Raw genomic sequence first — 15,876 nt, 5'->3', positions numbered from 1 at the left:
GAGTCAGTGAGGCTAGAAATAACAACCCAGTTGCATGGAAACAAAGGGAAGAAGCAAGGGGAAAGAACTATTCAGATGGGCTTTTGAGTGTGCTTGCAGTTTATCAAGAGGGGCCCAGGTTTCTGTAGTCAGCAATACCTGCAATCCCAAGTTCAAAATGCATTTGTTGCTTGATTTACACCTGTATTTTAAACAGAAGACTTTTGGCATCCAGATGGTTTGTGCCTGAGCCACAATCTATACTCAAACTTCAGGCCAATGTCCTGTAAATGGTATCAAGCAGAGGAATGATGTGGGCTGTTCAATGCTGACAGGCTGTTTGGGCTCGTAGATAGTCTTGGTAGTGCCTTTCTTCCATTGGCAATGTGCACTTGCAGAACATGGGTTAGGAGGCTGCCACATTAACTCATTCCTGTGGACAGAACCAACAGTCCTGGAGTCAGGCAGGCCGTGCATAACCTGCCTTCTTAGTTATTTCTTCTGTAGCTTTGCTATTTTCCTTTTGGAGAGCTAGAAAAGACTCTTTAAATTGAGCTTCAGTCTCAGAATTTTTTTTCCCCTCATGTGCAATCCCCCAAAAGTGCGCATGCAAAAATGACACTGCGCTTTTTATGAAAGCAGATTGAGGGGAGGGAGAGAATGAAGCCAATATACCAAAACAAAGAGAAGATCTAGTGAGTTATAATTATTTTGCTAAATATACTGAGCAAACAGAAGGAAATAATTACTTTCTAGTCTTTGAAGGCACTGAAAGTCCAGAACATGTAATTGTGTATCATCAGTGCAAGCTTCAATTTCAGAAATAACAGAAGTGGTATTCTGACCTGGATTGTATAAGAATGACAGGAATATTCTCCGCATCCTGTTCCTCCCCAACAACTCAAGTATAAATCGCTGCTGCCTGTACCTGAACAAGAAAAGCTGGAGTTAGGGATTCAGTTCCTAGAATCATCTCCTTGTTGCTTGGCTCCATGTAGCTTTGTAGCTATGCTACTATCTGCAAGTGGAAACCTGAAGACAGGGAAGGCACCCTGAGTGAGCTCAGAAGGTACCCTGCAACAAATTCAAGGGTACTCACCTGCCAAGGACATAAGCCGAATTCCAGAAAGAAGCAAAGATGTGGAAAATAACATCACTGCTCAAATACCCTTCTGTGCCTGCTGAGTATTTATGTGCTTGTCAGCAGGATGTGACTACACGAGATTGTTGTCGGTATGGGGGAGGTTGGGTATACAACTCTGCGCACTCTGCTCTTCCTTCTCCTGCCAAAGCATCTTCTCTTCAGCATCTTGGAACCAGACGTAGCTGGATCTGCCCAGAGAAATGTCGGCTGGGAGCAGTTAAGCACGTTTGTGCAGCTGACTTAAGTCCTTCAGGCAATGAGCTCCATAGCAGAAACAGAGCCATAACTCTAACCTCATCCTCTGAAGGCAGCATTTGCTCTAAGTGGGCTAGTTACTACGGGGCTTGTTTGATTTTTGCTCTTGGTGGTATCATAGTTCTTCCAAACCAGTTGACAGCATTAGGCAACAGCTCCTCTTAAAAAAATAAAGGTGTTTAAACAGGCCAATTAAATTGTAGCTATTCTGTGTTCTCAAGATTAAATGTTGATTTGGCATTGGGAATTTCCAAATTACAAGCCATATGCCTGTGTCTCAGTTTCCCTTTTTTCAAAAAGATCCTTTGTGAGTAAGGATCCTGGTCGCAGCCCAGGACTGCTCTGTTTTGAGGTTCTGTGAGCATAACACAAAGATGATAAGTATTCAGAGGATGCCAGCCATGTACAAGACACGGATCAAGACGGACAGGCAAAGGAACAGTAAGGATATTGAATAGCAAGGTAAATTTCTGATGTCCCGTAGTTCTTGGCCAGTTGTTCCTCTGCTGAAGCCAGACTTTAGGGAAAGTTTGACTGCAGAAAGTGATGGAGCTTTGTGGCTGTTTTTAAATGACCTCATGGCAATGGAGTGCTGTAAGAACTGATTTCCTTCTGAAGAAAGTCAATTGAAGGCTGAACAAATGGGCAGAGGATCTTGAGAGGAGCTTTAAATCATGGCTCCATTGGAGGTGGCAGTTAACCTTTGAGTATGGCAAAGAGGATCAGTAAAATATGGATAGGTTGAACCGGTCTTTGAAAGTGAAGGGAGGGAGCCTGTCTGATATATTGGAGAAGGAGAGCTATCAGGGAGAAATAGAGAGAAGTGATATGGCCTGCTGTGATGGCCTAGGAGAAGGGCTTACCAGCACGCATCATTAGGGCAGGGCTGCCTCATACTGAGGCCAAAAGAAGTGCTGCCAGGCGTCTGTGACCTTGGATGAAAACTTTACAGAGTGGGTGGGTTGGAAAAGCTGTGTATTTTAGAGCTGTTATTCGGAAAGCGTGGAAAATGCAGGCACTGCCTGGCTCAGAGCACCTTGCAGGGACCCGGGTGTAAGGTCTGACACTGAGATTCACGGATCTGCGGCAGGAGGAGAGGGATGGCTGCAAGGACCAGGAGAGGAGATAGCAAGGGGTTATCTTAGGGGAAAGGAGATGCTCTCAAATGTAGCGTAACAAAACCAGAACTGACAGTTGGACAGTCAAGCAGCAGAGATGTCAGATGCTTGCAGAGAATTCAGCTTGGGTGGGAGGAGCTCTGAGGCAAAGAAGCAGAAATTCAAGCTACTGTCGCAGAAGCATTAGGTGAATCTGCGCGTACAAGTGCAGTTCCCTGGGGGACCCTGCTCACAGCTGGATGGTACCCACCAAAAGCCAGAAACAAGGTGGGCTGGGGCAGTTTCTCCAGGGTTACAGACTGAAGAGACAGCAAGAAGACCTATCACGGTTGAAGATGGCTGTGAAGAACAGGAAGGAAAAAAAAAAAAGCAAAACCCACCAACAATGAACTAGCTGGGAGGGAGTGAAGCAGCTAGATGAGGAGTTCCAGAGACCTCAACTAAACTGGGGATTTAGGAGAAGAAAATGGGGGAGATTTCTGTGAAGAAACCCACAGATATCTTGCATCAAAAGAAGTCAGAATAGGAAGAAGGGAGAGCTTACAGAGTGAGTCAAAGATGCTGAAGAGGCTGCCAAGAATACGTGTGGGAGTCAATTAAGCTTGAAAGTAGATTTTTATCTAGGAAGAAGAAAAGCAGGGAAGAATGTGGCGTGGGGGCAGTAAGCCTGCTCCTGGAAAAGTGGGCATTGCAGACACAGCAGGAGTGGGGAAAGGGAAGGGAGCAAGTGTCACTGCATGGGGATTTGCAGGGAGATGAGTTTGAGATGATGGAGGGAGTATAAACTAATGGATCTGGCAAGGAGCAACACAGATAACTTTTGTCATAAGACAACCATGTCAGTGCCAGAAGCAACAGATTGCCTCCTTTGAAAAAGAGATGGGGATCGGCTGTCCCAGCAGCAGGCACAGCCCATACAGCATCCTGCTCGCAAAGTCCTTTACAGCTGTTGCACGTGGTGGTTGGGGAACGAACACAACACTTGTCCCCCCACCCTTTCTGTGGGAAGCAAGAAGTGCAAGCTCCAAGGTTGCCATTTCCATTTCTCTGCCTGTCCACGCTCCCTCATTTCAGCAAGAGCAAAGAGCAGTTCTGTAGGAGCTTCTGGGAAGCTTTGGTCTTTTGGAGAAATGCAAATGACATAAAATTTTGGGTAGGAGAAAGAAGAGGAGTCTCTGGGACCCAGGGGAAGGCTGGGCTGAGCATGGGCATGAATAAGGGAAGGATGAGGAGATGTTTTCAAAATTCAGATTTGCTTCCTAAATTTAAGACTGACAGGCCTTACTTTGACTTCGAAGGCGGAGGGAGTGCAAAAGGTATAAGCAGGATGCAGTAGAGCTGCTGTGAGGAGAGCTGATGCTGTGCTGCAGAAGAGGGAGCCAAGCTAAGGGCAGAGGGTAAAAAATGTCTTCAAATGACGCTTAGACAGCCTTTGCTTTCTGCTGCTCCTCATCCTACAGGGGGGAGATTACTGCAGCTCAACCACACCATCTGGCAAGTAAGAGGGGCTTTCCAAAGCTGCCGAATTCTTACCAGTGTATCCACCCCCATCCCGAGGGGCACGTTTGGGAAAGAAGAGCAGTGTTTCGAGGGGACCTGGAATGAGAGAGGAACGGGATTTGGCTCCAGTGGGGTAGTGGGGCAGCTGCAGCTTTAAGAACAAATAGCTTTGTATGCGACACTCCTTGCTTGCATCTGCATTTTGGTGTGTATAATTTGAGCATTTCACAAGAGTGCTTTCAGATGGTCCTGTGAATGTTTTATGAGCCGTTAAGAAGTGGAGTGCGTATAAATGAAAGCGTGCAGCCGCCGCTGCACAGAGAGGGCACAGATGCCTATTTTGGGCTGACAGAGTGATGTTCAGCAAACATCTTGTGTTCAGGAGGCCAGCAGCTGCTCATCAGTGGTGCTTAACTGCTTACCCACCGCATCTCTCCTACAGACAGTGCTCTGTGCTTTAATACAGCGTAGTTCTCATTTTGGCCACTGGATACATGCAGATGGGCACAAAAGTAACACGCGTGCATGCGTGGAAAGGGTCCTTCTGGGGGTATGACAGCCTCTGCCTTGTGGATGCCTCTATCAGAGCCCTGTCTCTGCAGGGTGATAGTCACTGGAAAAGAGTGGGCTCCTTTGGAGATAACCCATCTGACTATTTCACATGTCTTTAAGAAGGTTGAGCTATGTCCTACAGAGATGCGTCCCCCTTGTGTATTAGGAGGGCAGCCTCCCAGGGCTTGCTGTGATTTGGATGCAGATGTCCAGGTTTGGTCAGCTGAAACCTGCTTTCATCAGCTGAGACTTTTCAACAGCTTCAGAGCATTTGTGCTCTCAGAAGTCACTTGCTAGACAATTCACACACCGTGCAATCAAGGATGTGGACGCAATGCCCAGCTACCTGTGAGCTGGAGGGAAGTAACTGTGCTTTTCTGCAGGTGGTTTTTATGGTGTAATATCTAATAACTCTGGTGCAGAATTAATGGAGAGAAATGTAGCAAAACAGCTATAAGCAATCGGGAATCACATCTGGATGCAGAATGCAAAAATTGCTTCATTTCCACAGATTTTCATTGTGTTCTCCAGTCTACCTTGTCTTTTTCTATTCCCCTCTCTGGTTTTCTATCTTTCTATCTCCTTGTGTCAAATTTTTCAGCTCCTGAGGCAAGAGAGCCTTCCCTGAAGCTGCTGCCACCAGGAAAAAATGTTTTCTATCTTCTCACCACCTTCTTAAGTGGCAGCAGAAAATATATTTTTTTCCTTCACTTCTCTCCTTTTCTGTGTGTTTTCCTTTGCTGTAACCAAGTACCTTACAACATATTGTAGGGGGTGCTTGGGTGGAAGACATTCAGCCAAACAAGATTAAGCTGATGATGAAGTTTGGAGCGGCATGCCACTAACAATCTCCCCACCCTTAACACTGCCTCAATTCGGAGGGCTATTGAACTATAGCTGATGGTGAGAGGTAGAAGGCACTTGTAGAGCAGCCATCCACAACAGAGTGTGCTTGGCCAGGCTTTGTTTTTTTGTTGGGTGGCAGCACTGAACAAAAGAAATTTTGCGTCTTTGTATGGAAGTGATGTGCACAAGCACAACACAAGGATTGTATTTTCTTGGAGGATTTCAGCAATCATGAACTCTTTGGTTTCTTTTTTTCTCCTCTTTTCTATCCAATTGCAGGTACTACACGAGCCCCTGATTGATGAGGATCCTGTTTTCATTGCCACATGCACAGAGAGGGAGCTGCGCAAGAGGAAAAAGAGGAAATTCAGCCTTTGGGTTCGGCAGTGCTCATCCACTGGTTTTATCTGCCAGGTGGGTTTTACCTCTTCAGGTGTCTTGATTTAGTTCCTAGCAGGCCCCTGAATGTGTTGCAGGAAGAATGATAACAGTTGCTTTTGTCCATAGCCTTGCCAGGGGCTACAGGCAGAGTTCAGCAAGGCTTCTTGTGCCTGCAGATACTTGATCCCAAGGAGGGTGATGAGAAGTTCCCAGTGCTCTGTTTGCTTGATGATTTAACTGAGGGTGCCTGTCTGTAACACAATCCATCTGGCTGCCAGTCCTAAGCTAATTAAATTGAAGCGGAGTTAAAGGGTCCGTCTGTTTGTACATCCTAAGTTTATCAAAAGGTCTAGGTACTGTGACTCCTGTCCTTTCTAATGGGCCAGCTTCTTCCTCCAAGTATAATGTTGCGACTGTGATAGCCAGCCGTGTCCAGTAGGATAGGTTAATATGGTATCAAGATGTCCATTTTTCTGGGAGAAACTTAGTAACAGGGTTTCCTTTTACATCTCTTCACACCTCTCTACTTCTCTACCAAAGAAATAAAATCCGATGTGACTTCAAATGAGATACAAACTTGAGTGGGAGGTGTGTTAAGAGATTTGTATTTAGTGTTGTAAAGCACTAGGGACAACTTTTGAGATTCTCAGATTCCCCAGTTGCTGGTGTATTTTTGAGCACTCTTGAGCACTCTTGAAAATCTGGCCACTTATTTTGGTACCTAAGGGTAAGGGGGCAGATAATTTCTGAACCTTCTTTTTCCCAAGAGCTTCCATGAAAACCTGGTGTCATGAATGCCCCAGAGTAGCAATGCTGAGGTGCTGGTAGTGCTGACCACCCAGGCTGAATGCATGTCAGACCTGTGGGGCCTGCGGATTTGCTGTGGTTGAATTCACAGTACAAGTTGAGCTGTGAATCGCTACAACTGTTTGAGTAGCTACGTAAGAAAAGAGCCTGTCTAGGAAAAAAAGGTTTGTACTTTCAGCAGTATTATTCACTGTAAGAAGGACATGAGGATCATACATTTTCTGTCCAGATTTTAACAGTTTTGTCCAAAACAAAATAGATTTACCTCATCAAGTGTGCCTTGGAAGTTTCCACTCTCCAGGCTTTTGGAAAGTCATTTGCTACACAGACGCAGTGTCCCTAATCACCAAGGTGAACTCCACCTGTCCCAGACACAGCTTATTGAAGGTGTACAGAGAGCACAAAGTTTGCTGATCTCTACTGCCATGCTCCCCCCAGCCAACCACCACCAGACTAATAAGTCGTCAGAAATGCCAAAGGTTTCAGATGCTGAGCTGTAATTACGTTGCATCTCCCTTCCTGCCCATTGAGACAGTAAATTAATGGAATGTCAGTTGAAGCAGAGTAGATGCCCAGCACCACCCTAATCCTCTTTCTCCCTTAATGAAACAGATACTCACGCTTCACTTGCATCCGGATGACGTCCAGGATCTTCTTAACAGCCTTCTATTTTCATTCTGTGACTTGGCTCTGATTATCTCCATGCTAAAATGATTGTGTGAGAGGGACCTTAGAGAACCATGAAAAAGAATATACAGGAACATGAATATTCATACTAAAATGGAAATACTTAGTCTGGGGATGAGGTGATCTTCAATTAACATATGTTTGAAGAGCTATGTTCAGTTATATGTCACACCTCTGAAGGATTGTGATGAATCCAAAGCACTCATTTGGTGGTTGTTTGGTTTATTCTCTGTATTAAAAAGATCTTATTTCTATGTTTAACATATGAAGAGAATTGACCTAAACAAGAAGATAGTCCGATATTTGAGCTCTGACTAGTCTGTCACTTACCTGATGTCAAAAAACTTAGGCACCTACTTGGAAATACATAGAAATTCTGTAATGATGTCTGGATGAATTCTGTCCCTCGTTGTTTTTGCATGATGACATCAGAGATTATTTTATTTGGGATAAAAGATGACACCAAACACTTCATAAATCAAGCAGTTTCAAAAGTCTGAAAAATATATAGCTATAAAAAGGTGAGGCAGCCCCAGCAGAAGAAGGAACTGAACAATATGTGACTGGTTCTTGAGGATAGAAGCATCCTCAGGAGTTTCATGATACTCTTGGCCTAAAGCAAGATCCTCTTAACCTGATTAATTAATTAGCCTGATGTGAAAAATCTCCATTCAGGGGTATCAATTTTTCCCAGTGATCTGCTTTTCTTACTGCAAAAAGGGTTGGCTTGTTTTCCTAATGTAAAGTTGGTATCAGTGATTTGAAGCCACATACTAAGCCACTCTGTGAACAGCTATTGGTACACAGCTCACTAGATAGTTGCAAATGTTAGGAGTTACAGCTCTTTGACTCCCTAAATTCTTCTGTTTGCTTGTTCTTGTGAATGAAAGTCGCTATTATGTTTTTGTTGTAATGAAACATTTCTCCTTGATTGCCTTTTTTTTAGGCAAATAGTGTTTGCTTAAACATCCAGCTCAGTAAGTCAATCATGGAAAAGAAGCAGCATTAAAAAATACTGCTTGTGGGTATAAGAAGGTGCAGAGGTATATACGTGCATAAAATAAATAGTGTACATACTTTAGACTACTTTTCCAACTGTGTTCTGTCATACGAATAACTCGACTCCACCCTGACAATTAAGTCTTTGTTTTAAGACAGGTGCTCAATTTCAGATTGTATCTCTGCTTCAGAATTTCCAAAGCAAAGCATCATTTTTCAGTGAATAACCTTGTTGTTGAGTATCTTTTTTTCACAGTCAACTGGCCAAGTGGGAACATGCAGGAAGGACAGATCATTCAAACATAGCAAATGCATGTCTACAGCAGCTTGAAACATGAGCAAAACCTTCCAGGGGTTTAGAATGAAAATAAATGTCTTGCTGCAGGAGGAATGACTATGGCAAAGTAGGCAGCAAAACTGCCCTGATCCTGTTGCCTGTTTCACCTGTCCTTGATGCTGGAGATCAAGGTGGCAGCGGCCAGTGCTACAGGACAGGACTTGAGGCCTTCTTATTTCTTTCTCTCTAATTCAGTAAGAACAGCAATCTCAATTTCCAGTACCTCAGGCATCCTGTTCTTCTCCATCTTCTTTGCTTTGCTCCTTTCCATGACAGAAGCCCACCTTCTAGTAGGCTATGAGACTCATTTGTAAAGCAGAAAAAGCTGATTCGGCTGACACTGCTGAGAAGCCTTAAACCAGCTCTGGGAATGCCCAGTGCTGGGGAGATTGCAGTCACTCCCATTAAAATAAATGACATTAAAATGAAATCAATGGTCAGGCAGTAACTGAAGGCACCCACTTTCTTCAAAGCATGTGGATTGGAAGTGGGAGGACTAGTGAGCTCCTGCCTCTGCCTCACATCTGGTCGGTGGCTGTGGGCATCCCACTCGAGGAATTTTGTTGCTGCATTTGTAGTATGAAGGTGGTAGTGCGTTACCATCCGTGGCCACACAGAAGGCCAGGCTACATCAATGCTAAATATAGCAGAAGAATTATCTCTTTTGGCTGGCTGGCTATGCCGTGTTTAAATACAGGATTATTTAGGGTTTATACGGTGCTGGGGGAACCTAGTCTGGAAGGCACTGAACAGTCACAGTCCTGTTAAAGGCAGGATGATTATATTTGTTTCCCTTGAGAATGCTACACTAGGTAGCAATAGCACTTCAGGCTACCTTTTTCAGGATAACTCAGATCCAAGTACAAGCTCAGACAATGAGCTGACCATGCAATACATTTCCCTGTGTACCACTGAGACACTTTTCAAACTAGTATTTTAATACCTTGATTCCAGTTTCAATGGCTGCAGTAGCTTAGAAGTGTTTCCTTTTAAAGTATTTGCTGAGTAAGTATTTAAACCAAAACTGTAGATGTGTCAGTGGTGTTTTTTTTCACAGAAATCCTTGAACTCTTGCTTGCAAAAGATGCACCTGTATATGATTGGTAGGTCTCTCTTTCATTTTTGGTACAGCAATAGGGCTCATGAAAACCTGATGAGAGTTCCCAAATATTCAGGTTTAGTTATTTTGTACTGGTAGGACACATCATGTTTTCTCTTTCCTTCTCTTGTGTTCTTCATAAGGAACAAGTAAGAGTGTTTCCTTGTCATTTTTTTCAGCAGAAGGAAGCAAAAACAGCTGCTGCCTTGCACAGAACACCACAGAGCCAGGCAGGAGGAGGTGTTCCCATAGAGCCTAGGCCCGTAGGCCCATGGCACAAGGACAACCCAAAAGGCAGTCCCTGGCCCAGCACCATTAATCAACAAAATGGAAGGCAATATGTAGATGGTAGAGAGCACTGCAAAGGGATGGTTGGGCAGTATTAATCACTATGATGGGCAGTAATGGAATTAGTTCATCAGCCTAATTATTTGCTTAGAAAACTGTGACGTCATGACAGAGGATGAGAAGAGATGACTTTGTGGATGCCTGTATCTTTTCTTGTTCTTTGGGATTCAATTTGTTCTCTGAGGCTATTCTGGGCAATATTTCCCTTCCCCCCCAATTTATGGGTTCTGCACTTGGTTTTATTCACTGGCAGAAAGTTCCAGCAGTAATGCATTTCATTTTCACTAATATCCTTCTGAAGCGTGTGTCTCAGATTTATGAAGTCCTTTAGGTCCTTGTGCAGGGCCTGAACTTGAGTTTCCATCTTCCACTGTTCATCCTGAAGAAGGGATGAGTCAGAACAGTTTCAGAAAAAAGAATTGTATTGCTGCAGCTTGAGACTTGCCACATTACTGAATTATTATCAGTTTGTACCATGGTGGTATTTAATGAGTTCAACCCGGATCAGGGTGGCCCGTGCTTGAGAGGGTAAGCAATTCAGGGACTTTTTTTCAAGTCCCTGAAGAGCTGCAGTGAGCTGCCTGAGGTCACTCCACGGACCAGTGGCAGGGCTGGGAATAAACCTCAGCTCTCCTGACTCAAACTGCTGTGCCTCATCTGCTACCTTTTGCTGCTTGTTTCTGCTGCAGCATGTCTTCATTTCTTATTGCATCATTCAACTGCAGCAAAAATAAAAGAAAACAATGCATATATCATACTTTTATAGTAAATGCTGTAGTTCTTTCTTGATGCCAAATAGGGTTAGTAGAGTTAGCTTGAATACTTCATAGTCCTGCTGATTTCACAGAGTAAGAACTTAGGGAAGCTGAGAAGGTGCCCCAAAGAGTTTATAATATCACAACGCATCACAGAGGTGCATTCAGTCACTGGTAAGCTGTAATTGTTCTTACCCGTTCCCTTTTGTGGTGGATAAACAAGGGTAAATAAGCCTGGAATTAACTCAGTTCCCAAGGTTGGAGTTGTGGGAGAATGGCATTTTTTAATAAAGCTGCTTAGAAATGTTGGTGTTACTGGCTGCTTAACTTCTGTTTAGAGATCAGTGTGAGCTGAAGGGTTTCTTTAAACAGTGCCCTGATAATTTCTCTTGTTGTCGAAAAAGTTTCGGAGTACACAGATATAGCAGCTGCTTTGGACGGGTTCTCAAGGTCAAGCTTTGGCTGGGAGGGGATCCCAGGAAATCTGATCGCCTTCATTTGCCAGTCACTGTTGGCTGGAAAATCCTGTTTACTTTCTTCCTCTGGCTCCCACCAGGCTCTGGCTTTTTAAAGCATGTGGTTCTCTGTTGTCAGCATCTGAGAATCTCAGGTATCAATTAAAAGTCTGTAATCCTATTGCTCACCAGTGTTATGCAGGAAGGTAGTTTTGTAGATGTGTGTTGGGCCAGCCCTATTCATATCTGTGGAGTTTAAAAGCTTGCTGTCTTTCTAGATGAATGGGAAATACAAACATCTAGGTGTGACCAAATGCAAAGGTCCCTCCCAGAGCTGACATGCATTTGCCGTCTGTTTTTGGGTGGGAGGGAAGGTTATTGCTCAGTTCCAGCCTGTGCTGCTTGGGGATTTACTGACTACCGGGTCAGTAATGCAAAGGAGCGAAAATGGCCTTGTTTGGCAACAATAGTTGAGTGTCTGGCTTCTCAGGGAAGCGTAGGTGGGAATCAGGATACTCAAAAGGTGTAGGAAGAGCTCAGTAGAGAGTGCCAAACTGCAAGGGCCTGTCTCCATCTTCCAGGCCCGCTTCTTTTTGATGCTGTAAAGAAGAGGGAGCTGTCAGAAGGCTGACATGGTCAAAGCAAAGGGTTATTTGCCTGACATACTGCCTCGGTGTCAAGATATATGTACGCAAGACCAGGCAAAAGGGTGATTGAGGTAGCTGAGATGAGAGCCAGCCAGTTCTTAAGTATTTGACAGAACAGGAAAGGCTTTATCATAGAGGTGTTACAGGCGATGAATCTGCTTTAAATGTGGCTGGCCTGGGAAACGATATAGAGAGGTCTGCATTTGGTGATCCACAGGCTGTAGATTGACCATACAGGTAAGATGTTGTGGTGTCCTCAGTGATGAACAAATCACGTGGAGGAAGGATGTCGGGGGAAGGAAAACAAAGCTTTAGTTTTAGCCATACTGGGCCTTCAGTGTCAACTCTACCACCTACTACTTTTTGGTAGATATTTTGCACAATGTAGCCTTCAAAATCTACTCCTGCTTGTTACCACCCCTGCCCTTTTTATCTTCTGAATGTCAGCTACTTTATTTGAGAATTGTACCCTCGGGTGATTTGATTATACATGAATGCAAAGTATTTGGGACGTGCTATTCACAAGTGCTTTCAATTTGCTATCTGAGCTATGATTATCAACAGAACAGTCAATGTTTTAGTTTTTAGTGTGTGGTCAAGATGCAAGTATTGTTCCTAAGTGCTCATATTTTACCCCATTTCTAGCAAGATCTTATGAACCTGCTACATGAATTTTCCACACAGTAAATCACCAGCACAGAGCAAGGAAAGCTCTGTTGGCTTGTGGCATGGATGTCTACTATGAGATCTTCCTTTCTCTGTTAGTGCTCCTTCTAACAGCCTGCTTCTGTAGCCAAATATATTTGTTTTGAGTTTCTGAATGACAGGTGATTGATTTGCCTCTCATCTGTCAGCATGTGGAATCTCCTGCTCAGAAATGTGATGTCTTTTCTGTTTGCCTCTGTGTAGGTAAGTGGTCTTTACCAATACCATGTTGCTCTGGCATTGAGTTATATTGATTGATACCTACTTTTTTATTTGTGATGGGAGAAGGCAGAAGCAGTTGTAGCGGACGTGAGGAGAGCCAGTGACTGTGAAGGTCTTTTATTGACAGGCTTTAGGGACCAAGAGACTGTTAGGATTCTGCCTGGAAGATGAAGGCAGAAGAGAGGAGAGTTTGAGGGATGAGTTAAGGGTGTGAGAAGAGAGAGCTGGTATTGTGCATGTGGTATTAAGAAATGTTGGATTAGAAGTATCTGGTGCAGTAGGGCTGCCCTAGATAGAAAGATGGCAGAATTTAAAGTGTAGCTCTTCCGATAAGAACTGAAGGATGACTGGAGAAAGCTCCTTTTCTGTTCCAGCACTGCAAGACAAAGAGCTTCAGCTTGTACTTGTCTCTTAAGAGAAATGATGCTTCGTCTATATAAATTATCCCATTTGGTGTTGTAGATCGAAAGTATCAGTAGCCACTAGAAAAAGCTGCACAGTAAATGGAATCTCTGCAGATATTTGAGAAACATTGCTTTGACTGTCACCCGCAGAAGCAGAGGATGTTGCTGCCAACATCTCCATCTGTTGTCCAGCAGCAGTTGTCCAGCCTGTACTGCTGCTGATCTTTTCCTCTTGGAGCACATGGACGAGGCACAAAGCTCTAACACTGTCACAAGGCAAACCAGCAGCTCTGGTGAAAGGTTTAACAAACAGTTTCAGGGGAGCAGCTTCTGACTGCACCTATGAAGGTCTTGCAGTCAATTTCTGGCAATTCCGTGCTTTGTCTGCAGACTGCTAACTGCTAACTCTGTGGTGAATTACAGAATGTGAGGGAGTGCTGGGGGCTTCAGTGGGGAGGTCTTGGTGATTTGAGGTAGAATGGTATAAACTGGATGAGGGGACAAGGAGAAGAAAAATAAAGGCCGTATGGGATTTTAGGCACTTGCAGGAATATTTGAAGCTATGCCATTGCCAGTTGTCTGTGCCCAGCCACAGTAGCACAGCATCCTTAATGCCTTCCAACATTATGCCTTCCAACCCCCATCCTCCCCACAGAGCTGAGCACAACAAAGCTTTGAACGATGCTTCTCCAAAACAAGAAAAATTGTGCCAGGAACAAAGGCTGTGCTTTAATAGGCAAAGGAGTGCCCAAGAATTAAAAAAGGGTATATATTGAACATTGGAGGAGGAGGGAATGTTCCGCAGTGGTATGGATGTTGGGTAAAGGACACTGGGGAGGCGAACAGAGCAAGAGGGAAGGAGAATCACCAGGAGGCCATTACAAGGACCCTTGAGACAGAGGGGAGCACAAAGGGAGGGTGACAGGTGCACAGAGAGCTCTGCTAGCAAGATGTACAGAACATGTAGCATCCTGGTATGAAAACAGTGATAACGCCATGGACAGCTAGCTGCTCTTTAGAGTAGCTGCATGCAGACCCAAACCAGCCCATGGTGAGGGACCAGGTGGTGCCCCCACCAGTGCCAGCAGAGTGCCTCATCCCCTGGCAGCAGGCTCTGCAGAGAACACAAAGTCAGCATGAAGTAGCAGGGACTCCTGAGGAGCTTAGACTTACTGTAATACAGGAGGGAAAGTGCAGGACACTTTCCTAGACTTACAGATGCCTGCTTTGTTTTCAGCTCAACTACTGACTCAAGGTCAAAACTAACCTGTCTGCATCTTTTTTGTCTTCTCTTCCTTGTCTGTAGATTTTTAAGGGCTTGATGTGTGGTCTCTATGCTGCCACACTAGTAACCTGATCTTAATTTCCACGCCAGTAATCACACACACAATCTTTGCTGTAAATTTGGAACAATCTGCCCTTTGTATGCATTCCGCTGTTAAACTGCTCTCTTGAGTCGTAATTAATAATCTAAATGATTTATCATAATTAGCTAGTCCTAAGTTTAGCATTGGGGAAAGCACAAATTTGACAGCTTTCAAAAGGGAGTGGAGCATGGTCAGAGAGTCTATGAACATTTCTGCCTATGTCCTCAACTGGAAACTATTTTTATTAAAAGGGGATTTGTTTGTTTATTTATTTATTAAGTAATGTGTCTTTAAGACTTCCTTTAAGATGCACTTTACTTTTTTGGAATTAGTTTGTATTTATTCTTGCACCAACTTTCTTCTTCAGCACTACAGTTACTCCAAAATACAAAGCACACATCACTGCTCAGAGATTTCATACATAACACACTCCTCTGGGGTCTGTTTCATGATGGATGAATAGCTAAGGAATATTATATTAATATCCCTAGAATATCAGTGCTGGGTGATGCACCATCTAAAACAGGGAGAAGCTTTTTAATTTAATTTTGTTTCCTTCTAAGATCATTGATATAGCAAAAATTACAGAGCGCACTACTGCAAACATCCAAGTACTTTTATTCTCTGAACATTGTAATGAAGGTTCTTTTATGAAGGAGTCTGTTGGTAAGATAAAATGGCATCTACAGGAAAGCAATGCTGTGTATTCTGGATGGCTGATGTCTTAAGCAAATTTAACAAAATGTTGTGGATACATCACTCCAGCAAACAAGGCACAATTCCTTTTCCCTACCCCTGAATACTTAGCAAGTTTAATCTTTCTCTCTGCAGATTTGAGTTTTGTTGCAAATACATGTCTTTCCACTGAAAATTTGCATTTGTGTGTGTGTGTTTAAATCTTTGGAAGTAGCATGGAGTTACAGTGCCACTCGAGTGACTGAATACAGAGCCTGCTTCTTCTCATTTCTCTTTCCAGCAGGTTATTTCTCCTGACTTTTGGAACAAGGTGAAGGTCAGATGCCTAGTTGGTTTTGATAGGCGTTCAACTTTGGTGAAAGTTATGCTTGTAAAATACTGTCAGTGAAATAAAATCAAAGGCTTCTGTACAAAGAAAGGGTTATGTGCTTTCTCCTTCTGAATGACAATGCAGGTCTTTTCTAGAGAGAGCACTTGTAGAAAAGCAGGAATAGTTTCCTTCAGTGCTCTTTCAGTTGGTGTGACCATGCTAGTTGTCTGTGTTCAGTTACAATAATGTTGCTAAGGATAAAT

General features: G+C 43.7%; 1 protein-coding gene across 1 annotated transcript in view; it reads left to right on the top strand.

Moving 5' to 3' along the window:
* Window positions 1-15,876, top strand: part of PGBD5 (piggyBac transposable element derived 5) — a 69,796-nt gene that overhangs the window by 30,518 nt on the left and 23,402 nt on the right. Inside the window, exon 3 of the mRNA XM_027454181.3 lies at window positions 5,674-5,808. Within this exon, the coding sequence (XP_027309982.3) occupies window positions 5,674-5,808 (135 nt within the window). The remainder of the gene's footprint in view (window positions 1-5,673; window positions 5,809-15,876) is intronic.

This window comes from Anas platyrhynchos, chromosome 3 (genome assembly GCF_047663525.1).
Source record: "Anas platyrhynchos isolate ZD024472 breed Pekin duck chromosome 3, IASCAAS_PekinDuck_T2T, whole genome shotgun sequence".
In the NCBI taxonomy this organism is placed as follows: domain Eukaryota; kingdom Metazoa; phylum Chordata; class Aves; order Anseriformes; family Anatidae; genus Anas; species Anas platyrhynchos.
This window is presented reverse-complemented; position numbering and strand designations above follow the sequence as displayed.